This window comes from Protopterus annectens, chromosome 1.part1, assembly GCF_019279795.1.
Source record: "Protopterus annectens isolate FY-2018-M chromosome 1.part1, PAN1.0, whole genome shotgun sequence".
In the NCBI taxonomy this organism is placed as follows: Eukaryota; Metazoa; Chordata; order Ceratodontiformes; family Protopteridae; genus Protopterus; species Protopterus annectens.
The window spans coordinates 1,068,929,348-1,068,956,797 of NC_056726.1; the positions used below are offsets into that span (position 1 = coordinate 1,068,929,348).

A 27,450-nucleotide genomic window follows, 5' to 3' on the forward strand; every position below is an offset into this window, starting at 1 on the left:
TTCTACATTTCTAAATTATTCTGCCATCATGTTTTACTTCATTTGCATAAAGCACAGCGCATTATACAGTCATTAGCATATAACATGGCTGGTCATGTTTTCTTCGATGGTCACAAAATTTAGCTGTGTTTCCTGAATTGCACAAACCCTTCTCTTCTATGCATGTCATGAAGTTTTGCTTAGAGTGAAGTGGCAGAATTTTGTGAATTCATTCCAGATTGTATATAATAACTTAAATGTATACAGATTATACATTATTAATACTGTAAAATAAATTTCTAAATATTATGAAACAATGAGTACATTCATATAAGAGAAGCAGTTTTATATATGAATCATGACTATATTCAGATAACAGAGGTAATGCTATATATGATATACAAGACAATGAGTGCGTTCAGATGAGAAAACCAGTTTTCTATGGTATACATGTATTATAGGCTTGATGTTTGCTATATAAAGATTATATTCACTCTGCTGTCAGATGTAGTCATCACTGCTTCCTTTAAGAGAAAGTTAACCAGCTTCCTATAACATATAGAGCTACTTTTATACCTGATGTCATCATATATAAAATTATAACACTATTAATCCCAGAAGTGTCATAGTTAGCAAAGCAGGCAACAGAACCAGTGGAGATGAAAGCGGTCAACTATTTTCTGTGCTTTATTTCAATAAATATTTTCTCCACTGGTTTCGTTGCTTGCTTTGCTGACTGTGACACTTCTGGGATTAATAGTTTTGTATTGGTGTCATTTGAGTTGCACACTTTCTTCATTAGCAAAATTATAACACTTGGTTAATGTCCCCTCACCACAAAAAAAGAAAACTTCAGATAGGAGACCAAACCTACTCACTGAGGAATACCCAGGAAGATAATCTCACACCTGCATGACCCATATTAAACCTCATTGTTGGAGAAAAAATGTTTTCCAGGATAGCAACTGCAACATAAAAAAAAAACATGAATCAGTCGAGTCATTTAAAAAAAGTCTCAAGTAACACATGCTGAAAGAAGTTAAATTCATCTGCTTTGACAGTGGTTAATCATAAGTCTTGGGCTGTATATTCCTGTATTGTAACTGTAAGAAGGCACATGTAAATATGAATCAATTTCTCATATGGGCACATATTGCAAATATTGTTAGGATATTTACTCTAACAACTTTACAATTTAGCTAAAATTTCCCTAATGTGATATTGATAATCTATGTCCTCTCAGTTCTTGTAGTTGAGCTCACTTTGTACTGGCTAATGAATGAACAGTGACTTATCTGGTTATTAAACTTTGAAAGACAGAAAGAAAGAAAGAGAGAAAAAGAAAAACAATGCATGGATTGCTACTAAATTCTCAGAATAGTATTGTTTTTTTCTTCACTAAAACAATTACATATAGCTTCATACCCTAGGTAGTTGACTAGAGATTTTTGCATTCTTCTTTCACTATCTAAAGCTCTGAGTTCAGTCAATAGTTTAAGTGGTTGGTCCAGATCTAGAGAATCTTATCTTTGTGTAGTTTTGAAATGAGGGCGGGCTAGATTCCTGCTGCTTTCTTGCCTTCTACTTATGGGTTAGGGCTGTTCTTTTAGTGGTAAATGTCTTCTTCATGGTGGACATTACCCTAGTTTATTCATTTTCAATAGTTGTTGTTGTTGTTGTTGTTGTTGTTCTGTCTTTTGGCTTTTCCCGGTTAGGGGTCACCACAACGGAACTCCGGTCTGCTAATAATTGGTAGCTGATTTTTACGTGCCAAAACTCAGTTACAAAAAAGATTTTACTCCTTTTATTAAATCAGTGATGTTTATGTGAGTTTGTCACAATGGCAACTGTATGGATTTTAATTTTAGCTATTTGGATTCTTGTGTGTGTTATATACTAACAGGGTGATTATATACAGGGAGTATTTTGTTTTTATGAGAAGAACATTCTTAACTATGGCAATTCCAGTTGTTGGAGACAATTACTGTGTAAATTTGTAACTGAGTTTGAGTTTAGATATGGCTTTTTATGTAACATTATCTACATGTGTTATAAAAGATAGTGATGGACCAAGGATAAAACATAAGCATTTATATTCACTGACATTTGGAATGAAATTTCTTTGCATGTCTTTTATTGTGAGGGTGGGTGAGTTTGGTAGTTTCTGAGTAGAAGCAAGGAGCATAGCATGTATCTTAGTAGATTTAATTAGAAGTTTATAGGATATTGCTATTTCACTTCAGTCATTTAGGAGCATCTGGTTTAGAAACCCTAAAACAAGTCATTTTACTTTCTGTTATTTAATAAACTGCTGAGTTTTATATCAGAACAGTGCCATCTATGGGCAGATTTCTGAGTAAATTACTTACAATTCAGTATCACCCAGAATCAAAGCACTGTTCCTCAGCGAGGTCCGAAACATTTTACATTTATTTCAAGGTGAGGGAATTCTGATGTTCAAACTGCCTCTAAATTACTTACTTAATTGTAAATATTTGCACATACTTTTTCACTTTCAGTTGAACTTCTGAGAAGAAGAAAGTTAAGAGGCACATTGTGGTAATACTGCACTGATGCTCAGAAAAGAGAAAAAAAAACATGTAGAATAGCCCTCCATATTGCACAGTTCTGTATTGTCTGAATAAGGTTAGTATGACAAAGGTTCAACTTCCACAGTCCTGAACTATCCATCATGCAGATGTCTCATTTTTGTATACAAAAATGTTTGTCTGCAAAACTGTGTAAGCTTTAAAAAGTCATTGAACCAGTGCTACAAGGAAAGTATAGTTCAATTTCTAACTCACACTCTTTGGAAGTTTCTTTCTTCAATATTATATGAATAAGGTAACAACAGATGGCTTCAGTTTAAAAAACAGTTCATTTAGGTTGTCCTTGTGGTTACTACTGGCTTTATATTCTGCATTGTATAACAAGGTAGCAGACTATCACAACGAATGTTTGGACAGTACTGACACCACATTCTATCATTATGTTCCACATTTGATCTTCTGCTCTGAAAATTAAAACATTTTTATATAAATCTGCTTTTGATAATTAATTATGACACTTTAACATATTTTGGATTGTATTACGTTACTTGAAAATGAGAACTTATTACATATATCTATATACATTTACCTGGTATAGGTTTTCTAAGTTAAAATTATTTGTTTTGCTTATTTTGCATATAGATGACCTGAAAAAGCCACGTATACTTGTGATGACCCAGGGAGTGGCTCACCTTGGCAGTAAAGTGACTATCACGTGCACAAGTAACTACAAAATAACAGATTGTGAGTTGCATAAAACCAGTGTACCTACTTCAGCTGTCTTCCCTGGCACACAGTATGTCATCAAAAGTGCTACAGCACAGGATGAAGGGTTCTACACCTGCCAATGTCATGTCTACATTACACAATATCCATCTGCAGAAATAAGTCACCCTCTTAATTTCGTCCTCTACAGTAAGTGCACATTGTTATAATCACCCTGTCTGCTGAACATTTTAGTTTCTAAATAAGCATAATTACTTTATTAAATCATCAGAGGCAAATATGCTGACTGTTAAAGTGGCCATCCCAAAACTAGACAGCTGAACAAACTGGAAAACTTGCCGGTCTGAAAGCCACTATACATCATCCTGTCTTTGATATAAACTTGACTGGAATGTAAAAAGTGAAGAGTCATTAATGAATTGTGATTAACTAATTATTTCCCACAAACATATAATTTCTTTCTGTAACATACTTGTATGTATAATGGGCTATATCAGATGGCTTACTTAGATACTTATAAAAAAATAATTTAAACTGGATGATGCTCATCACGACTGATTGGAGATATTGCTCAAGTTCCAATCACAAACATTATTCTAGCAACTTTCTAAGATAATAAGTTCATAGGTTCATAGGTTCATAGGTTCATACTAGGCTATCTGCCCTAGGGCATTTATAAGCCTAGCCAGAGTGTGTTGCTTTCGCCACCCATTTTAAATTAATTTTGCTATGCCCTTTTTCGAGGTTAGTATACTGTGCCTCTACCTAACAGTGACACAGAAGTGATACCCGGGGTAAACCTACAATCTCCCATCCACTCATCAAGATTCCTCTTGAAGAGAGTCAATGAGGGACTCTGCCTAACCTGGACTGGGATTTTATTCCAGAGTGAAGGGAGCCTCTGGGTTATGAATCGGTCCCTCCAGCATGTCCTATTTATTTCAGTGCTGAGGTTCAAGTCTCTCGAGCGCTTAGCTCGATGGGATTTTGATTTTCTGAGGTGCAGCATGTCCATTAATTCCGGGTTGGACATGGCTTTATATGTCAGGCACAGATCGCCTCTGAGCAGGCGGTATGCCACTGAGTAGAGCTGGAGTTTCTTTAACCGGGCAGCATATGGCATCTGTTTGAGCCCTTTGATCCTCTTGGTGAGGTACTGTTGGGGTCTTTCCAGTTGCTGTAGGTGTCTGGTAAGGTACATCTCAAAAGGGGCATTGCACTCAATTATGGGCCTGATGAGGGAAGAGTAAAGAGGCACGATGACCTCCCGTGATCTAGATGTGAATCCCTTCATGATTAGGTGGGCTATATAAAATGTTCTTCTAACCACTTTGGCCACGTGGTTGTCAAATGGGAGATTGCTATCAGCTTGGTCCACCAGTCCCTAATTAGTTCTTCTGTACTTAATGGATTACCACCTATGTGGTAATTTGTGGGCAGTTTGTTTTTGCCAAAGGGGATGACTATACACTTTTGGCATTTAGCTTGAGGCTATGGCTCTGGCACCAGTTGTCTGTTTCTATGAGGCCCTTTTGGAGGATGCTTGTGTCAGATGGAGAGTCAATTATGGCGCCCAGTTTGCAGGCATCTGCGAACTTGGTCAGCCACAGTCCTTCCGTGTTGGCCTGTACCTCCGAGAAATATATACCGAACAAGAGAGGTCCCAGGACTGAGCCTTGTGGGATGCCACTTGTAACTGGTTTGGAGTCTGACATGGCTCCAGCAATTCTAACCATGTGGGTTCTCTCATTGAGCCAGTTTGCAACCCATCTAGTGACATAGGGGTTTATATTTAAGCTGGTGAGCTTATCTATAATGCCAGAGTGGGATATTGTATCGAAGGCTTTTGCGAGGTCCAGGTAGGCTGTGTGGACCACCTTCCCCTCGTCAATGGCCTTGGTGACTGTTTCAAAGAAATCGACCAGGTTTAAGAGGCAGGATCTGCCCTTAACAAAGCCGAACTGGGTAGAATCCAGTGTCTGTAGGTCCCCAATATCTTTATTTATGAGGTCCATGATGATCCTTTCCATAGCTTTGCAGACCAAGCTAGTCAGGCTTATGGGCGATAGTTTCCAGGATCCGTTGAGGCACCACCTTTGTGGAGAGGGACCACTGTTGCTGTACGCCACTCTTTGGGTACATATCCTCTAGTAAGGCTGAGATTGAACAGTAGTTTTATGTTTGGGTTTAGCTCTTCTTGGAGTTCATGTAGGACACAGCCCAGGACACCGTCTGGTCCCATTGATGCTGTGTTTTTTGCTTTGGAGAGGGCGGCTCTTACCTGAGCATCTGAGATGTCAGGGGGGCAGCACTCTGCTGGGATAGATATTTGCCCTTTTGGTGGGGAGGGGGGGGTTTGCGCTGAACCTGTCAGCTAGGATGTTTGCAATGTCTGGGGATTTGGTGTATTTTTTGTCATTTTGGACTAATTCTGAGCATATCTGGGAATTCCCATCCAGGTTCCTAACATAACTAAAGAATGCCTTGTGATTATCCTTAGTGTCCTGTGCAATTTTTCTCTCAAAGCTGGCCTTAGACGATTTTATGAGTGCCCGTAGTTTTTTGCTAATACTGATCAGAGATGCCTTCCCTTTTTGGGATTTTGCTTTATCATGTAGTAGCTTCCTCATTCTATTGTATAGTTTGTTTATGGCAGGGGTCCAGCAGACAGGACGTCTGCCTTTGGAGGATTGGGTCTTGGTTTTATTTGGGATTGCATGATCCATGCATTCCTGAAGGTGTTCATAGAATGCATTTATAAAGGATTCTGCGGTCTGGGCCGTATTTTCCACAGGCCCGGGTGCTTTGAAGGATTCCACCTCGGTTTTGAGGAGTGTGAAATTTGCTTTAGAGAAGTTTTTCACTGTGGTTTTCTGGGCAGGGGTGGGGTCGGGATGTAAATATCCAGTGAGATTAGTTTATGGTCTGATCTTACCAGTGAGGGATACACTTCTGGTCTGGAGCATAGAGTCCCCATGTTGGTGATGATCAGGTCCAGTATGTTTTCCCCTCTTGTGGGAGTGGTAACAAGTTGTTCCATAGCATTTGAGTTTATAAATTCTAGGAACCTTTGGGCTAGGGTGTTGGAGCTAGAGTAATGCTCCCAGTCTATGTCTGGGTAGTTGAAGTCGCCCAATATAATGGTGTTTGGAGAGACCTTCATATTTTCCAGTGTTCTCAGGAAGGCCGAGTGGGGTTCCTGGGTTTGGGAGGGTGGTCTGTAGCAGGCTATAAACTGGAAGGCAGTTTTACCCACTGTTAGTTGCACATGGCTAGTCTCTGATGCTTCCTGCTCTGCCACCAACCTGGAGGTGTGGGTATCTTTGATGAATATCGATACTCCCCCTCCTTTTGTGTTTCGGTCCAAGTTTTGGGGCCGAAAAGCATGGTATGAGGTATAACCTGGTAGTGCTGGGGTGCTCTCAGGAGCCCTGAACCAGGTTTCTGTTACTGCACAGATATCGATGTTCTCCATGCTAAGGAGAGTTTCGAGTGCGTGTATCTTGAGGTTTAGACTTCTGGCGTTGAGTAGCATTACTCTTAGTTTCTTATCCCTTGTGATACCTATGGAGGTGGGTTTGTCTTTTGAGCCTTGCCTAAAAAAGGCACTATGGGGTAGCAAGAGCCTTTGCCAATATCCGAAAGCCCAGGGGTGACAGGTGCAAACCGTCTCTAGTGAAGCATCATGGCTTGTTGAGCATATCATCCCAAGCTGACAGGCATTGGATCCCCTTTGAATGACACCAGTACTTAAGCCAATTGTTGAAATTGATCATCTTGTCTTCATATTGTGGCATCATTCTTGGTGAGGGCAAGATGCTACTCAAGGTCAGGGTCATACCGGCCTGGGCTGCATGCTCAGAGAGCTCCTTTATGTCTCTTTTCATGTAGTCCAAGGAGGTATGTCTCAGGTCATTCACACCATCATGGACAATGACTGAGTCATATTTGTACTTGCCTTGGAGTGATCTAAGTGCTTGTGTTATGTGGTGGATCCTAGCGCCCGACAGGCTGCTCACCGTGACCCTCTCCTTGTTCAGCCTGGTGAGTGGGACGTCAGTGTGCCTGACGATAGAGTCACCTATTACAAGTGTATCATGTGTGTTGTTTAGTCTTAAGGGCTGTGACTGTTCGGCACACTGGCTTTGTGAGATATGTGTTGCACGTGTTTTGTTTTGGGGTAGCGGTTGCTTGGGTGTCTGCTTTGGAGGTCTCTGCTGCTTAGGTGATGATCAGGTCCAGTATGTTTTCCCCTCTTGTGGGAGTGGTAACAAGTTGTTCCATAGTATTTGAGTTTATAAATTCTAGGAACCTTTGGGCTAGGGTGTTGGAGCTAGAGTAATGCTCCCAATCTATGTTTGGGTAGTTGAAGTCGCCCAGTATAATGGTGTTTGGAGAGACCTTCATATTTTCCAGTGTTTTCAGGAAGGCCGAGTGGGGTTCCTCGGTTTGAGAGGGTGGTCTGTAGCATGCTATAAACTGGAAGGCAGTTTTACCCACTGTTAGTTGCACATGGATAGTCTCTGATGCTTCGTGCTGTGGCACCAACCTGGAGGTGTGGGTATCTTTGACGAATATTGATACTCCCCCTCCTTTTGTGGTTCGGCCCAAGTTTTGGGGCCAAAAAGCATGGTATGAGGTATAACCTGGTAGTGCTGGGGTGCTCTCAGGAGCCTTGAACCAGTTTTTTGTTACTGCACAGTTATCGATGTTCTCCATGCTAAGGAGAGTTTCGAGTGCGTGTATCTTGAGGTTTAGACTTCTGGCGTTGAGTAGCATTACTCTTATTTTCTTATGCCTTGTGATACCTATGGAGGTGGGTTTGTCTTTTGAGCCTTGCCTAAAAAAGGCACTATGGGGGTAGCAAGAGCCTTTGCCAATATCCAAAAGCCCAGGGCAGACAGGTGCAAGCCGTCCCTAGCGAAGCATCGTGGCTTGTCGAGCATGTCATCCCAGGCTGACAGGCATTGGATCCCCTTTGAATGACACCAATACTTAAGCCAATTGTTGAAATTGATCATCTTGTCTTCATATTGTGGCATCATTCTTGGTGAGGGTAAGATGCTACTCAAGGTCAGGGTCATACCAGCCTGGGCTACATGCTCAGAGAGCTCCTCTATGCCTCTTTTCATGTAGTCCAGGGAGGTATTTCTCAGGTCATTCACACCAGCATGGAAAATGACTGAGTCATATTTGTACTTGCCTTGGAGTTACCTGAGTGCTTGTGTTATGTCGCGGATCCTAGCACCCGACAGGCAGCTCACTGTGACCTTCTCCTTGTTCAGCCTGGTGAGTGGGATGCCAGTGTGCCTGATGATAAAGTCACCTATTACAAGTGTATCAGGTGCGTTGTTTAGCCTTAAGGGCTGTGACTGTTCAGCACACTGGCTTTGTGAGCTATGTGTTGCACGTGTTTTGTTTTGGGGTAGCGGTTGCTTGGGTGTCTGCTTTGGAGGTCTCTGCTGCTAAGGCAGATTTTTATTTAGAGCCTCCGAGTATGTTTTTGTGTGTTTATGTGTTTGGTTTGCTGTCGTGGTAGGTCTATGTGAGACTGGAATTGTAGTGAGTGTGGTTTTCTTCTCCTCCTGACTGGTTACGCCAGTACTGAGATGAGAGAGCTTAGCCTCCAGTTTGGCTATATGGTTGCATCTCTCACATGTGTTAGAATTTGTTGGGAGGAGGAGAGGGTTGTCTGTGTACATGAGGCAGTTGTAACATTGCCTCAAGATTCCCAGATTCACCAGCTGGACCGGAGAGGAGATTGACAACTGACCTTTGGACATGCTAGAATAGTATCGGGAATTCCTTTATAATTGAAAAAAAGGGCCAATGGGGAACAAGGTACTCAAGGGGAGTTTGTGAGGGTGTAGTGCTTTTAATTTTTTAGTGCTGACTTAGTGAGCAAGTGCCAGGTAACTTAAATGCAATGTGTTACAGGTAACTTAAATGCAAAAATGACAAACAGTGCCTTTCTTTCAAGTGAAACAAGGAGATAAGCACAGTAAGCAATGCAGATACCACTAGGGATCCACAGAAGTGCTGAAAAGCCACATTTTAGGTGAAATTAGCATTTCAGGGAAATAACAAGCAAACAAACAACAAGCATACACACAAAGCTAGATTCAGCAGGCCTGGATCTAGTCTATGCTACAGCAAACAAGGTGTACCAATTTCAGTAAGAAACAGTTCAACTATGCAAGCACTATAAGCCTTTAACCAGAAATTCCCAGCTCAGAAGGGCAGAGTCCAGCCTCTCCTCCCACAAGAGTGCAGACCACGAACCTTCTTAATGTAAAATAACTGGCCTGAAGTCCAAGTGCTTAAACCAGAACTAATACACTTTTAGAATAACAGACACTGAGCCCTCAATCAGCAGTTCCCAACTTAGAAGGATGTAAGCTACCTGTCCTGCCACCACAGTGCAGGCCACAAACCTTCCTAATGTAAAACAACTGGTCTGACGCCCAAGTGCTTAATCCAAAAGACTTAGAATGATAGCTACACTTTAATCAAGTTACTACCAAGCAGTAATAAATACAACTGAATACTTTAAAGAATGCCTGGATTAGTGCTCAAGTTATACAAACAAAGCTAGATTCAGCAGGCCTGGATCTAGTCTATGCTACAGCAAACAAGGTGTACCAATTTCAGTAAGAAGCAGTTCAAATATGCAGGCACTATAAGCCTTTAACCAGAAATTCCCAGCTCAGAAGGGCAGAGTCCAGCCTCTCCTCCCATGAGTGCAGACCACAAACCCTCTTAATGTAAAATAACTGGCTTGAAGCCCAAGTGCGTAAACCAGAATTAATACACTTTTAGAATAACAGACACTGAGCCCTCAATCAGCAGTTCTCAACTTAGAAGGATGTAAGCTACCTGTTCTGCCACTACAGTGCAGACCACAAACCTTCTTAATGTAAAACAACTGGTCTGAAGCCCAAGTGCTTAAACTAAAAGGCTTACAATGAGTTACACCAAGCAGTAATAAATACAACTGAGTACTTTTAAGATGATGCAAAAGCAAAATAAAGTAGGAAGAAACACAAATACAGTAAAAGCAGATACATTTTTTTTTTGTTTTAAGTGGAAAGAGAGAAAGGAGTAGCAGAAACTAAGCTGAATGGCCTTCTCAAATGTTCTCCCTGTACTGGGTAGAATGAGGTAATGACACTAGTCTGGGAGGAGGGTCCCAGATCAAATTTACACTAGGGGCGGGCAACTGCAAAGCCACCAACTATAAAAACACTATACCAACAGTGAGGGAGGGTGGGAAACAAACTGCAGAAATGTTTCTCACAGCTGAAAAGCAGCAGTGAGCCTTTAAATTAAAATTTTAAACAGCTAAAGGAGCCTCTAGAATAAAGAGTTTAACTGCAACAAGTTATTAGAAACAAACAACCCAACAGATGCTTAATAAAAGTGGACAATTTCCAGTTAATACCTCACACACAGTGAAACTAGCTAGGAAAATACACAGTACACAAAATGCTATAAATAACAAAGAAATAATGAACAAAATAAACAAAAAACGGGATACTTAATGTTATATATTATAGCTCCAAGTTTCCTCAATGTCCTTCCTTCGATCAAGCTCAGTGTGAAAGTAAAATGTAAAATCTCTCCCTAATTTTGGGCATATTTCTCCCATTATTTCTGACTATGTCCTGAATTCTTTCACTCTCAGGTTGAACATTTTGCTGTTTGCTTAAGTGAAGAGGTCATCTGCATTCATTTGCAGTCCTATTCGACATCTAGAACACTGTCCCAATTTGTTTGCCATCTGCAAATGGGTTACATCTGTTAGTGATGCTTTGACTTATTAGGGTAGAATATGTTATACAGAGGACCCCAGCATTGACCCTTGTGTCATTCCCATGTTTACTCCTTCATTCCCGATAACCTCCAAATACCCACTACTCTGAGTGCTCCCTCATAACTATTATCTCACCTCTTTAAGCAAGTTTCTCCCTTTCTCCTAGCCCTTTCATTTTTTTCAGAAATAATCTTTATTTTCAAAGTGAAAGTACATCTACAGTCTTTGCAGACCAAGAAATACAACAGTGTCATACAAAATTTGGACAGTCATCTAAAATAAATATATATAAAAAGAAAAAAGAAAGCAAACTGCCACTAACCATTTAATGTACCACCCCCATAAAACTATAAAAAGAGAAAAGATAAAACAATGTACCAAAACATACACAAAAACTATTAGTTTGTATTCACCCAGTAATAAATAAAAGCAGTCCAGAGCATGTCTTCCTCTTGATAACCCCCTTTAGTTTTAAAAAGACATAGTTGTTTATGAATATAGACAACCATTTCCTTGTTCCAGACTAATGAACATTTTTTTCAAAATTTAAAACTAATCACAAGGGTATAATTCATAACCCAACAGGCGTTCCACAAGGCTCAATTTCAGGCCTTCTTCTCTTTAACATATTTATAAACAATTAGCAAAAAGCAGCAAAGCAAAAGCAAATAACTGTCAGAAAACAGAATAAAAAATAAATCACAGTATCTGTAGGATTACCAGCACTTTATTAACAAGACAATGACTTCAGTTAGCGCTTTTGTCTCCCTTCACTCTCAGAGACTTCTTCAGACTAAAAATCATTGTTCATTACATAAATTAAATAGCCATTCTTGGGCTACATCACCCAACAACATCCAATCTAGGTTAAGAAGCCTAGTCACATGATAAAATAGGCTACATTAAAGAAAAAACTTCTACAAAAATTCTAAAAAAGTCAGTGTTTTAACCCTTTTCTTTTTAAGTACATAACAAATTCCTCTCTATTATTGAAACCAGCGAAAAAAACATGCAATTAATTTAACTTGCCAACAGTACTCTAGCCATCCCAGTTCTTCCTCAATGTTAATAATATTCTTGGTGTTGCTCAATACTTCTAATACTAAACATTTAAAGTTTGCATTTACTTTCCTTATAGTGTTTACACACAGCATTATTTTCATCTCCATTGGCAATAGCATACTTATAGGTTCATAGGTTCATAGGTTGGTACTAGGCTATCGGCCCTAGGGCCTATACAAGCCTAGCCATAACAATTCCCTGGCTATTTCTTCCCACAGTATTTACTTCCCTGCTCATAAATTCTTCTGTTGAGCTCCCTGGTAGTTCTTCCCACATAAAAAGCATGACAATCCATGCACATTAATAAATAAACTATTTTTACTCTTACATGAAAAGCTTCCTGGTATTCTGGCTACATAGTTTCCCACTTCACGTTCACTACAGTCAGTATACAAATAATTGTACATATTACAGCTGAAACACTTATTCATTCCTTTTTTACTTTCAGCTTGTATTTTTCTATTCAGTTTACTCTGAAAAAAATCTTTATAATTTTTAGCTCTGTTTTGTACAAACCCTGTACCTATCTTTTTAATAACTTCATTATTAGCTTTGAAAATACCCCAATTTCTACTAATAATATTTTTTATAGCTTTAGAATCAACACTATTTTGCACTGATAGTGCTGTCTTATGCGTATATTCTTTTCTTTTTGTACTATCACATTTGGATACTGCTCTTTACCCCCAAAAGAAATACAGCTATCAACAAAGCTGACTTTAATATATTCTCTCTTAACTCTACCAAAATTGAGCTAGTCACTCATACCAAACTGTTAGGGGTTATAATTGATGCAAACCTTAAATGCCATTTGCACATCCAAAGTAATATTAATAAAACACATAAACACGTGGTTTACTATACAGACACAACAACACTAAGCAAGCATTATCACTCTCTTACTTGTTACCCTCTTTAACTTATGATGCACCTTTACTAACCAACCTGCAGTCTTCCTTGAAAACAAAACTAGAAACTTGCTACAACAATATTGCTAAATTCTCTACAAGCAGTCGCCATTCTAGCCATCACTGTATCACCTTAAGGAGACTACAATGGCTACCTATTACTCCTTCAGCTCACTAACACACACAAATTTATTCACAAACTACAGGACTGCCCTGCCCTCAACTCCTTACTTGCCCATTACAACCCATCTAGGTGACTGCAATAGGAACACCACCACTTGCTCCAAATTCACAAACCCAATTTACTGGCAGGCAAATTATTATACTCTTGGATCATTGCCAGAATATGGAATAACCTACCCTCATGTATCTGCACTGAGCAAAAGCCCTCTAACTTCTAAAACTGCACTGCATAACCATTTCCTCTCCAATTGGACATGTAACTATTCAAATGCCCCCTCTGCCATTACTTAATTTCTACTATCCAAACCTAAACTTGCACCTATTCTAGTGCCTTGCTCCAATTACTGTTTCTCTTGATAATTCATAATAAACCCTTCAATACACAATTCAGCCTCTCCGCTTTTAAGCCTTGTTGTGATCTTCTGTACTACATTTATCTTTTATTTACTTTTTTCCTTCTTTCAACATTGGGTTTTATTTAGTTTATTGACATCATATAGATTACTGCTAATTTCTTTATGTAACTCTTTTAATTCTTTTGTAATTGACTGAAACTTATTTGAAACCACATGTAAGTGTTCTTGTAACCTGGAGCTGATGACTTTTTATGAAACTCTTTGGATTTTGTTTTCCTTAAATTGCTTGAAACTTATTTTAGATATTATTGTAACCTTGGAGCTCTTATCTCTGGGCCTCCACTAAAAATGGGATTCTTCTGGCCCAGTGGACTTTCCCAGTAACCAAATGTCAATAAATAAATAAATAAATAAATGAATGAATAAATAAATAAATAAACAAATAAGGGTGGAGGCTACAAGTATTGTAATATCCAACTATAAGTTGTTAGATAATTCATATCTCTCACTGCTAAGACCAAAAAGTCATGGAGCCATGACTGAAGTCCACTTAAACTAACTTGTGAAGCATATCTGGGCCTCTACAGGAAACTCCGAAATCATACGAAAACTGTTAACATTGACTTTGTTGCATCAGTAAGAATAAGCTGATTGCAATACACCATGTTTCCAAACCTATTTAGGAACATGCTGCCAGATATTATGAACCTTGCATAATAAACTCATTTTTTATGTTGAAAACTTATAATAGGGCTTAGAGGACCTAAGGAAATCATGTTAAACCACAGAAGTCAAGGATGACTCTTTAAATACACCTTTTAAAAATGAAAACATCTGTAAATACTGCTACCATAGTACATTTGTTGACTTATCTTGCTGTAAAAACTCACTGATCCACACCTTTTTACCATATATAATATTTTATTTAGTGCAGTTTAACCAGAGAAATGGTTTCTTGCCACCTGAAGCCTGATGTTGCACCAAAGCCTTTCTCATAAAACAGCACAGCCCTTCGGGAGAGTGTGTCCGCTTGCACTGATACCCTGATTATGGCAAAATCATTCATTATTCTACTGTGCGATGTTGGAATCAATACAGATTGTTCAACCTATAAGCCAAATGCCATTTTATCTCCCTTGACAAAGTATTACAAAAATGTATTCATAAGCCACTTAACTATGTAATAACTATCTTTTGCCTTCAGCACAACAAGGTTTCCTTTCTCATCACAGCACAACTTCTGATTTCTAGAATTTTGTTAACACTGTGAATATCCACAGAAATGCCAGAAGCCTAGTCTCTAACATCTTCCTAGCATTATCAAAAGCTTTTGATGCTGTCTCCCATGAGAAACTCTTACATAAACACACATACTTATGGTTCTCTAACTCTTTGCTCACTGGTTCCATAGCTACTTCTCAAACATAGCACACGCAGTGAAATAGAAAAATTATTCCACCGTCTTCTTGCCAGTAGGTATTGCTGTCCCATAAGGATTTATACTAGGCCATATACTTTTCAACATATTGATCAATAACCTATACATTCCAACAAAAAATGCTACCCTAATTCAATGCACTGATGACCTGACCTTAATCTGCTCTGCTAACTCTGTCTAAACTCCAAGACCTTACACAGCAATCATTCCTATTGACTGAAACATGGCTAAATAATTTCCAGCTACAAAACCCTTAAAAAACTAAAGTACTGCTCTTAACCCCAAACCACACTGCTACCAAAACAACAGTATTCACCATTGTCTTATGATAGAACAAGTACACCACACAAAATTACTAGAGGTCATCATAGATGACCAGTTGAAATTTGACCACCATGTATCACTCATGAAAATCTCGGTACATTATAAAGAGAAACTCTATCTCACTGACATAGCCAGACATTATAAAGAGAAAACCTATCTCACTGACATAGCCAGACATTATAAAGAGAAAACCTATCTCACTGACTTAGCCAGAAGATGCACAGCCTCTACTTTCTTACCACGATCTCTCCTCTATGCTGCCTCAGTCTTCATTAAATTTCAAGTCTCAAAATTGCCCATACTTGAGGAATGCTATAACAAAATAGACAAATTTATAGCAAACTATAACAACAGAACAAAGCACTGCCTATCCCTCGGAGAATTCAACTAGTAAGAAGTATCACATTACCTAGCTCTTTCTCAGCTAACTGCAAGATATACGCTTCTCTATAAACTAGAAAATTGTCATACCCTTTACAACTTAATGCAACAGCACTCCCTCAATGCAATTTTATACTCTAGAGGAAAATAAATCACCACTCATTTTAACCAAATCATCAAATATGGTGGGTAACTCTTTATATTGAAATACTGTAACTAAAAACTATGGTACCACATTCCACTTCTACTAAAATCCATTCTGAATGCAAACTCATTTAAAACACAAGAAACACTTCACCTATCAAATCAGTGGATGTGTTCCTACGTATCTCCAAGACAAATACCAGTGATATCCTCAGCTTTTCATAGTGTCAAAACATTTATTTTCATTCAGAATCCTACGCCCCACAACTAGTCTTCACCAATGCCTGAATAGTTGTAATACAATCTCCCTGCTATATTCATTATTTTGTGACACTGTTCATCTCCATCTCTATACTTTTAATATTAACATTATTAAAGTCATGCATTCAATTGTCTCTGAACTTGCTTTACACCCCACCACTTAACTACAATGTCAACATTTTTCTGCCCTACTCAGTTCATCCTCTCACCTCAGTTTTCTTGAACTTCAAAGCACTAATCGCATGATCTATTACATGTCATACAAACCCACTAATAGACCACCTGAAATGCTCAGTGTCCAACATCTACTAATGAATAAGTATATTTTATACTATAATGCCTCTGTTTGCATATGAATGCTGTCTGATTAGCAAATGTATGTGCAATTAATGTATATTATTTAATGTGTGTTCATGTATATTACTGAATTTATATTTTTAAATGTTTATAACATGTTGGAGTTTTTTTTCCCAGTCCTCAACTGAAAAGGAGTTTTGGACTAAGCGCAGTCAGATAAACTTGGAAAGAAAAGCAAAATAAAACAAAATAAGTAGAATAAATATGATAATGGTCATCTATGTCATGGTCATAGAGGTGATGGTATGGCAGGCGATTATTGGAGACCCAATCAGAATTCTTTGCAGTGTATGCAGCTTTATCTGCTCCATGTTCAAGTAGTTACAGGGAAAAAAACACATTCCCCCGGATTCATGAATCCTCCGTGTAAGACTTAATAAGTCTATTCGGAGGCTGCATTTGAACGGTATGACATCAGTGTGCCATGAATATTCATGAGGGCATGCTGACTCAACCGTAACTCTTACACGGACCGAGTATGAAAGCAGGGGGTGTGTCGAGCAGTCTAAATGTCCACGCCCCTGCAAGTGTTGTAAAAGCAAAATGTCAACACTCAAGAGCGAGTTCGCTCAAATGTAGTTGCACCCAACACCACACTCCCTGACACTGTAAACCCCCATCACAGTTATAACAAAGTAAAATATTTATTATTTTTTTTTTAAATCCACGATATAGCTGCCCGTATTTGCGCGTGTGTGTGCGGGTGTGCCCATTGCTTAGCTATAGTTAGCAATTCCGACATGGAAGAGCATAAGAAAGAATGTTTATGCAAATCACGCCAAATTGCAACAGTGTAATTGTAGAGCATATGCACAAAGAGGAGGCATTCACGGTTCGAGTCCCACCACTCCCCTTCTTATTTATGTTTTAAAGCAGTATTTGAAATAATACTAGACATATATATGATGAAAATATTATTAAAAGCAGTAAAATGGCCAATGTATCAGTGAACAAAATATATATTTTTAAAGGATCCAGATATATAATAGCCATAGTTAATAACGCTTACCCAGCTAAACAGAGGTGCCCATAGTTTAATAGTGCTCACATTCCCAGTTCATGGTCCTCCGTGTAAAGACTTAATAAGTCTACTCGAGGCTGCATTTGAGCGGTATGATATCAGTGTGCCATGAATATTCATGAGGGCATGCTGACTCAACCGTAACTCTTACACGGACCGAGTATGAAAGCAGGGGGTGTGTCCACCCCCCTGCAAGTGTAGTGAAAGCAAAATGTCAACACTCAAGAGCGAGTTCGCTCAAATGTAGTTGCACCCAACACCACACTCCCTGACACTGTAAACTCCCATCACAGTTATAAAAAAGTAAAATATTTATTATTTTTTTTTTTAAATCCACGATATAGCTGCCCGTATTTGCGCGTGTGTATGCGGGTGTGCCCATTGCTTAGCTATAGTTAGCAATTCCGACATGGAAGAGCATAAGAAAGAATGTTTATGCAAATCCTGCCAAATTGCAATAGTGTAATTGTAGAGCATATGCACAAAGAGGAGGCATTCACGGTTCGAGTCCCACCACTCCCCTTCTTATTTATGCTTTAAAGCAGTATTTGAAATAATTCTAGACATATATATGATGAAAATATTATTAAAAGCAGTAAAATGGCCAATGTATCAGTGAACAAAATATATATTTTTAAAGGATCCAGTCAAACAGAGGTGTCCATAGTTTAATAGCGTTTTACCCAGCTAAACAGAGGTGCCCATAGTTTAATAGCGCTTTACCCAGCTAAACAGAGTTGTCCATAGTTTAATAGCGCTTTACCCCCGCACAATGTGTTTGCGCGGACGTGTGCACCCCGCCAACCTGGCACCGTAGGGGACCGGGGAGCAATGTAGAGCTAAGTTGCTTAAACACAGCCACACCCCCTAGCCTGTCTAGACAGTATTAAAATAAAAGAATGACAAGGTTCGAACCCAGGGCTCTGTGCATCAGAAGCAAAATACAGAACCACTAAGCCAAGACAACATCAGGGAAACATCCAGTGTTAACATTCATATGCTTACGAATGATAGTTTAACCATTACAAAGCAGGTCTGCAGTCAGCCAAGAATTTTACAAAATGGCCAATCACAAAAAAGTGCGGGAAATGCGGCATATTTAAGCCCCACAGGCAGGAATACACGCCATAACTGATTGTAGCTCACATCTGCAGTTAGAATGTCTGGTGTCGGAGAGGGAACACGCTTCCGAGCGCAACATTGGGGCATCAAGGAGTCCAAATACATGGTTTGGCTCCTTGTCCACCATCACGAGACAAGACTCCTGCAGAGCCAGTTCCAAGGGATGGAGTACAAGGCAGAGGCTTGGAATCGGTTAGCTCATGACCTTACCAGTGCCACAAGCATTCCTCGGACTGGTGAGCACCACCACCGTCACCACCATGCAGACCTGAAGGGATGAAAGCAGGACCGCCTGAACCAGTGGATACAGGAGGCCTGTGGGATGTGGGATGCCCCACAACTGAGTATGTAGCCATGGAATGCAGTATGTAAGAATTGATAATGGAGTATGTATAATGGATAGGTATGTCTCCATATCTCTTCATTTACTTTACAGCTGCAGGTAACCGTGCTATGAATCAGCCACCAGGCAGGTTAGTGATTATTCTGCATGTATTGTTATATAAAATATGGGAGAGAGCATGAAAGAAAGTGTTGTAGTCCAATAAAACAGCCATAAAATTGCCTGAATAAGTCCTCTGCATGTACTGACAGATAAAAACGTCAGATAGGCAGAAAAAGAGTGTAGTAACCCATTAAGAAAGGTAACAAATGTCTGGAATAATATCTCTGCAGGCACTGTCATATAACATAAGTGAGTGAGCCTGAAAAAAGATTGTTCTAACCTATTAATAAAGGTATAATATGTCTTGAACATGAAATCCATATACACTGTTAAAACAAATAAAGGACTGAGCCTGTGGAAAAGTGTGTAATGTCATTAATAAAGGTCTAAAACCCAGAGTGTGTCTGTGTCACAGAGTCTGAAATGTTGCTGTACCCTTGCATTATACAAACAGTACTTTTTGAAAAGATGCTGGCAACCCAGAGTTATGCAGTCCCATATAAAGTGGGTGATGGAAGTGCTAGTAGCTGTGAAACATATATACAGTCCACAATAGTCAATTACCGGCTGGCATGAATAAGTAAACCTGGCACATGTGTAGCATGTAATTTTTCCCCAGAAATGTGAGTGTGTGTCAAGAAATGCAGGGTTCTGTACAAATCGAAGTGAATATGTCATATGAAAACATCCCAGATATGTAGATAAAGAAATATAAATGCAATCAAGAAATATGTAGCAGTAACATCTGCATCCTGGACAGTTAGTATGTCAGATATAGGTCAGGCATATATTGAACTAGCCAAACCCATGACACAACCTAATGTATGGTGGCATGTGTAATAATACAGGTAGGGGATATACACTTGCAGTCACTAGGAATGTAGTGTAGACTAAAAGGTCATTATAAGATGTTAACCAAGGTTTTTTCTACACCCTACTGTATGTGCATAAACCATGCAATTCCACACCTCAATGGGTATGTGTGATCTTAAATATTTGTTGGGACATATGTCCTATTGTTCTATAAATATTTGCATTCATGTTGCTGCATGTGCCTTGTTTAAACACCACAATCATGGTGGTCTGTTGCTACCAAACATCCCTGCATGCTGTTGGAATAACCACTCTGTTTCAATAAATGCATGAGTTATGCTTGCTGTTCAACTGTTGTACCCTTGGTGTGTTGGGTTAATGGGAATATTATTGCATGCTGTTACAATTAATCTGGAATGCTGTTTTGCTTATGTTGTAATTAAACACACCTAATCACAGAACATATGGGAAGGCCAGTCCCAGCGGACCCACCTGTCCCTCCTCAGCCGGTGAGTGCACCTGGCACCAGCAGGTCTGGTACCCAGCCTGGGCTCCCCTCCTCCATTGGTCCTGTGCCACCTTTGGGTGGAAGTGCTGCAGAGGATGGGGCTCGTCCCCCCCGTGCAAGCATGGGCGGAGAAGGGCCACCTGTCACCCTTCGAAGGGTCCATGGTGTAGTGCATAGGGAGATCCAGTGTTCAGTCGCTGATCCCCTACGCCAGCTTGGGGCGAGAGTGGCACATCTCTCGGGTAAGCCTGCCTGTCGTACTCAGCCCCCAGCACAGCCACCCTCGGGGCTGTGAAGGTGCAGTGGTGACTGCCCATGGGTGGGGATCTCAGTTCCACTGTTACCATCTGTGGGCTCATGGGCTTGTGATTTCCAAACAACCTTCCCTGTCAATTGTGTTCACCCACCCCATGTGTCAAATTCTGCCCCTGTATGCATCTTGTTTGTCTTGTCTGTTTACCTCCCAAACCTACCTCGCCAAATATACCTACATCCCCTACCTCACATTCCACTCTCACCTGAAAAAATAAATAAAAAAGGGCAATCTGTTCACACAAAAAAATTATGCCCCATACATTGCTGCCCATTTCGCACACATGTCCGCTGTACATGTAAACTGATAATTATAATTGGCAGTACAACATACTCTGTTGTCCTCACCCCTCTCTCAGTGGTGGAAGGTTGCAAATTTCATACCAAATTATGAACATATGCACAGCTGTTGCTGGTAAAGAAATGGGCAGCTATGGGCCTTCCCTACACCCTTCCTGCACATCCCAGCTGGTTTCCCTACTGTCTTTCCCTCTTTGTGCCCCCTTTTTCAACACTTTCCTATCTCCCCATTTTCTTTTCTTTCAAAGAAACTAGCATGGGGGTTAGTGGGAGTAAGCACTTTTAAGCAGTAGTTAGCGGTGGTGTGCGAGTGTGAGCTTGTGTATGCTTAGCTAAGCATCGCTAAGCATCACGCAAGCATGCACAAACCCGCTTACAACTGCTTAAAAATGCCTTAGTCACTCTGTATGACAGGGCCCTTGTATTGCTCAGCAGCAAATTAAACCACACCTGTCAGTCTCGAACCCCAGACCTTGGGCTCACCAGTCTGCATGAAGTACTACTACACCACAGCAGATATACGATAACTTGGTGCTGAAATAAATATATCATGCATTACAATGAGTGAATGTAAAGGTAGAATAGGAATGGCATAACACAAATCATGTTCTGTGGCCCTTAATCAGCAAGTGTTGTGGAATTGCATGACATGACAGTGAAAAGAGAACCAGCCATGCTAGTAGGGAATAATGTTACAGTAGCACCTTACAAACCTTACACAGTATCAGAGCAGGATAAACACTGGCATATTTGAATAGGTCAGAGGCCAGACCTCCCAACTGTGACTGGTTTACAGGGATGTCTCCGATTTGCAAACAAATGTTAGCTGTGTCCCTCAGAGTCCCTGCACAATGTAGTAACAGTAGGCAGAAAGGTGGGGAATCCCACTTAATGATAAATGTCAATAAGTGAGAGTAGACACTGCTTGCACGTCAGAAAAGGTGTACTAATACATATGCTCAGAATCCCCCAAAGTCGCAACTGCAAAATATCTGGAATATATCACAGGTGTATTCCACTGATATGTACCTTTCCCTGAGGCTGTTCAAATATATACCTGAGAGTATCTGAGGCCTGGAAGAGTCAGAAACACACAGGCATATCAGGCTGTCTGCTGTTACACACTCTGCGAATAGCTGTAGAATGAATTCCACAAGCATGCCCTTATGTAGGAGTACAGCACAGAAATATCAATGGATGTAGCCATGTACTGCTAGCAACCACCTGTGACAATGCCATTGTTCAGGTGCTGAAAAGACTGGTGTGGTGCACAGTCAATGAATACTAGGCTAAACTCTGTCTACCATCTGGATATGTCCACAGGTGGGAGCTACTCAGACAGATTACTAGCCTTTATAGACTTACATGTACACAGCAACCCTGCATGTTCAACAAGATAAACATCACACGATATTAAATAATGCACTCTGCAGTTCTGCACCCCTACCCAAAGGTACTATATACCCGTGTAATCAGGCACAACCAAGGGTGTAGGTAGGCAGACACAGTAGTGAAATATGTCCAGTTGTCCTGAGCAGACTGTGCTAATGTCAACACAAACAAACCACAAACTGTTCAGAAGTGAGTAATGTACTAATGACAGTATAGCAGTTCACAAACAGTGCATGTGCCTGATATTCATAATTGGTAGTACAACATACTTAGTTGTCCTCACCCCTCTCTCAGGAGTGGAAGGTTTCAAATATCCCTCCTAATGTATTGCATATGTACAGCTTTTGCTGGTAAAGAAATGGGCAGCTATTGACCTTCTCCACACCCATCCTGTACATCCCGAGCTGGTTTCCCTACTGTCTTCCCCTCTTTGTGCACCCTTTATCACCACATTCCTATCTCATTTTCTGTCAAAGAAATGAGCGCAGGGGTTAGCGGGAGTTAGCACTTGTAAACAGTAGTAAGCTGGTTTGCACCAGTGTGCGCATGTGTGCGCTTAGCTTAGCATTGCTAAGATATGATAAATTAAGCCAAGCTTAGCTTAGTATTGCTAAAATAAAATAAGCTAAGCTAAGCTTAGTCTAGCATCACTAAGCATCGAGCAAACCCGCTTACAACTGCTTAAAAGTGCCTTAGTCACTCTGTATGCCAGTTAATTCTCTAATTCGAAAAGAAAGTACATACCCCATACATGCAGTGTGTTAGCATTAGGTGTGAGTATAAACTACACACGCAGAAAGAGTGTACTGAAGAAGCAACAGTCAGGCTTAAAGTGCAACAGCATTTCACTGGCTACAACCCAGCTTCAGATAATATGAGACATATTAACCTTATATAAAGTACATACCCCATGTATCCAAAGTGGGGTTAGTATTTAGGAGGGGTGCGTGGAGTAACCCTGGCCACTACCTCGGAGAAGAGTGTACTTCGGGTGGCTAGCTAAACAGCTCGGTGGGTTTCAGTGCAGCATGCATTTAAAGTACACACTCCCATGTATGCAGTGTTAGCATTAGGAGGTGTGAGTAAACCTACACACTGAGAAGAGTGTACTGGAAGAAGCAACAGTCAGGTGTCAGTACAACATGCATTTCACTGGCTACAACCCAGCTTCAGATATGAGACATATAACAACCTTCTGACTGAGACAACAGTGTCCACAACAAACAAGCATGGACCCCACCTTGCAAAACTGAAAGGGCTACGCCTACCTAACCTATCATTTTATAGCAGTGTCCTGAAATCACAGTGAGAACTGCAATTACCACACAGCAGGCTGCATGCAGTTACTAAATGGTGGGCACCAATTGGTGCAGTGGCCATCACATGCACATGTGCAGATACCTAGAAAAGGAGCCTGTATCTGCTGTCCACACATGCAATAATATCATTGCAACAACTGGGAGAGAGAAAGAGCACAAGCGAGAGAGACAGACAGAGACAGACAGACAGACAGACAGGTGGATATAAATAGGCACTAGGAGACAGACACTGAAAACAAACAGCAACACACAGAGGAAACCAAAACCAAAAAAAAAAAAAATAAAAAAATACAACGCCTACAACGGACAGAGGTGAGGAATACAAAGGTAAGGTATGTAACAGATATGTATTTGCTGACATCTGAAAGATGTGTCTGAAGGGTACTCTACATACTGTGAATCATCCATATGTGGCAGCAGTCCATATCTATATGTACATGCACATTTGCATAGGGCAAGGGACATACTGCAACTGTTAGTGAAGGCTGGTATGTGCACATATGTATGTAGGTTGTAGTGTGTGGCATTGCAGACAGCAAGCAGTGCCGGTATATGTCATGTGGTGATTAAACGCTGTGGGACTGAGCTACAGGCAGTGAGGCCTTCTACAGCTATATGGCCTGAGGACAGCAGAATGCATTCTGCATAACATTGTGCAATAGTATTACATAACAGTATGTCTCACAACTGTTGCATAATTGACATCCCCACCATGAAAGGTGGGCAGTATATGTGCCAATATGTGCAGCTATATGTACAGCAATGGATGTATAGATGTATGTGTATATATACATGTATATATATACATATATATATATATATATATATATATATATATATATACATATATATATATATATATATATGTGTGTGTATAGATATATATAGGCATATATATATATATATATATATATATATATATATATATATATATATACATATATATATATATATATATAGATATATATAGAATTATAGATATATAGATCTATATATAGATATATACATATATATATATATAGATATACGGATATATATATATATATATATATATATATATATATATGGATATATATAGATATATATATATATGGATATATATATATATATATATATATATATATATATATATATATATATATATATATATATATATATGTATGGATATGTATAGATATGGACGAATATGTATAGATATGTATAGATATATATATATATATGTATATATCACATATATATATATTTTATATATATATATATATATATATATATATATAGATATATATATATATATATATATATATATATATATATATATATATATATAGAGAGAGAGAGAGGGAGACAATTGGTCATATGTACTGCAACAGGTGCCTGTTGTCCAAGGCATGGACTGAACACCAGTGTTGATACTGCAGTGCCATACCCCATTCCAAAACACTTTATGCAGTAACTGCCACATAGGTGATAGCCTGCCTAACACTGAAGGTGTCAGAAGGGTACACGGGACACAGGTGGACAGTGAAACCCCTTCGATAATCACAGTGCCACAGTAGTCATGTAATCTGTCTACATGGTACATGTCATCACAAAAGGTGTGTCATCTAGGGAAATATAGTTTGGTGTTCCCCTCTACTCATCACAATGCCCCATGTGGTATGTACCTCTCATGACAACTACAGCAAGTGGAAAGGCCACAGACTTACCTAACAAAGAGTAATACTGCCCTCAAACACATGCCCTATGCAGACTGACTCACAAAACCACAGCTAAAGTGCATTGCATACCGCCCACCCAGAGTTTACCACTGCCAGACATACAGAGGTATGTCACACCCATAGCAGTCTGCCAACCACCATGACAACACCTCACAATCCCTCCGGGCTACATGACCTAGGGCCCTAATCTTTGTCACCTCACTAAACAGCACATGCTGGAGGTACAGGTTCCTATCCACAAATATGCCATACTCTGGACTAAACCACCCAGCATTAACAAATAAGGCTCCTCATCAGCAGATGTCATACATACCCCTGATGATCGTACTGTAGATAGGTAATATGCCCTGGGAGTTACCTCTGTGTATCCGGTTGACAGGAGCAAGTGAAATCACATTACATGTGTGTCAAAGGGCAGGGTAGCATATGGCTAGGCTACTCTAGGCCCTAGGGCCAATAGCGTATTACCTACCTGTGACACAATGCACACACACGTACTCAGTGCAATACCTGCTATCTGAGGTGGAATGTGTGTGACAGTGACTGTGTGCAAGGTTTGTAAAGGTGTGATAGCTTAGTGTGAGGTTGTGTCTGTCATGGTAGTTTGTGTCCTAGGTGTGAGGCCAGAGAAAGATGTGTCATTTATTGGGATGCAACCATAGTAGGATGGCATATGTTGTGACGTAGTTCCTTGTGTATGACTGTGGTGTCCCATTGTAGGCTGAAGCAATACATGTATGCTCAGTAAGTGGTACTGCTGGTGAATCCAGCTCACATATGAACTGTAGTACTACCTGAAGCTGTATTCCTAAACAGCACAGTATGGTGTATGTTCACAGTCCCTGGTAACATTGTCTTGTGTGTTTCCTGTAGTCTGCACAGATTACAAACCTCAGGCATAGGTATCTGTGAGTAGGGGCACACAGTACTATAAGGTACACAGGTAATGCTCATCTGTGTCGGCATACATCTGTGTGTTGTATGTATGTCTGATGTGTGTGTAATGATGCCTATACCATGCCTGCAATCACATGTGTGTTACAGGGCATGTGTGTGTACCTAGCAACATGTATACTCTGTTACAGCTGTATGCCAGCTATATTAACAACCGTGCACATATGTTAGGCAGGGGTATGGCATCAAAGACTAGGGTAGTTTACTGGTAATACTGTAAATGTACATTACATTCATTGCATTGGATGACATATTCCTTCATGCATTAGCTTTATATATACCTCCTGGGAGAGGTTGTGCATTCTATCCCAAACAGTGTGCCGAATACTGGTGTATACTGGTTTGTTATATGGAGTGTGGCAGGCACTGTCAGCCAGTTGTGGGCTGAGCACTGATATATGGTATTGAATGTGTGTATCCTCTGATAGACAGATAGATGATATATATGGCAGTTAAGTGATATCTGTACTTCATAATGTTGTGTGCCACATGACTTGCTCACACATATCATTTAATTGTCTTCCAGGGTTATGGCTCATCAACATAATCCATGGTATACAGCAGCGAAGGAGCAGGAAATTCAAACAGCCTGGTGCAGCACTATAACCTGCTTTTTTCCAGGGCCAGCCAGCACCAGCATGAGCGTACTGCACTGTGGCAAGACCTTGTTTGTCAGGTAAATGACGTAGGCATGCATAACCGGACATATGAGCAGGTACGCCATCACTGCAGTGATTTAATTATACATGTCCGGCGGCATGCATCTGATATCCATAGGCAACAGCTTGCCACAGGTGGTGGGGCGATCATACATCCCCCCCTCACCAGAGCAGATGAGCTGCTCCTAAGCATGGTGGCTCCTGGCCTACAGCAGCAACAGCATCACACATGGGTCATCATGGAGGCCAGAGCCACCCAGCAGGATGACATGGAGCGTGCAGGTAATATGCCCTAGCTGCAGACTACCGTTACCTGTATTGTTAGAATATGCATATGTGAAATGTGTATTGTGTGTTTAGCAGTTGTGCTGCCTGTCTTGTGCATTACTGATATTTGGAATAGTAT

At 40.1% G+C, this 27,450-nt stretch overlaps 1 protein-coding gene across 1 annotated transcript in view; it reads left to right on the forward strand.

Annotated features, from left to right (window-relative positions):
* Positions 1–3,183: 3,183 nt before the first annotated feature.
* LOC122813575 overlaps positions 3,184–27,450 on the forward strand; it is a 411,992-nt gene continuing 387,725 nt past the window's right edge. Inside the window, exon 1 of the mRNA XM_044085976.1 lies at positions 3,184–3,443. Coding sequence (XP_043941911.1) covers positions 3,200–3,443 — 244 coding nt within the window. The 5' untranslated portion in view covers positions 3,184–3,199. The remainder of the gene's footprint in view (positions 3,444–27,450) is intronic.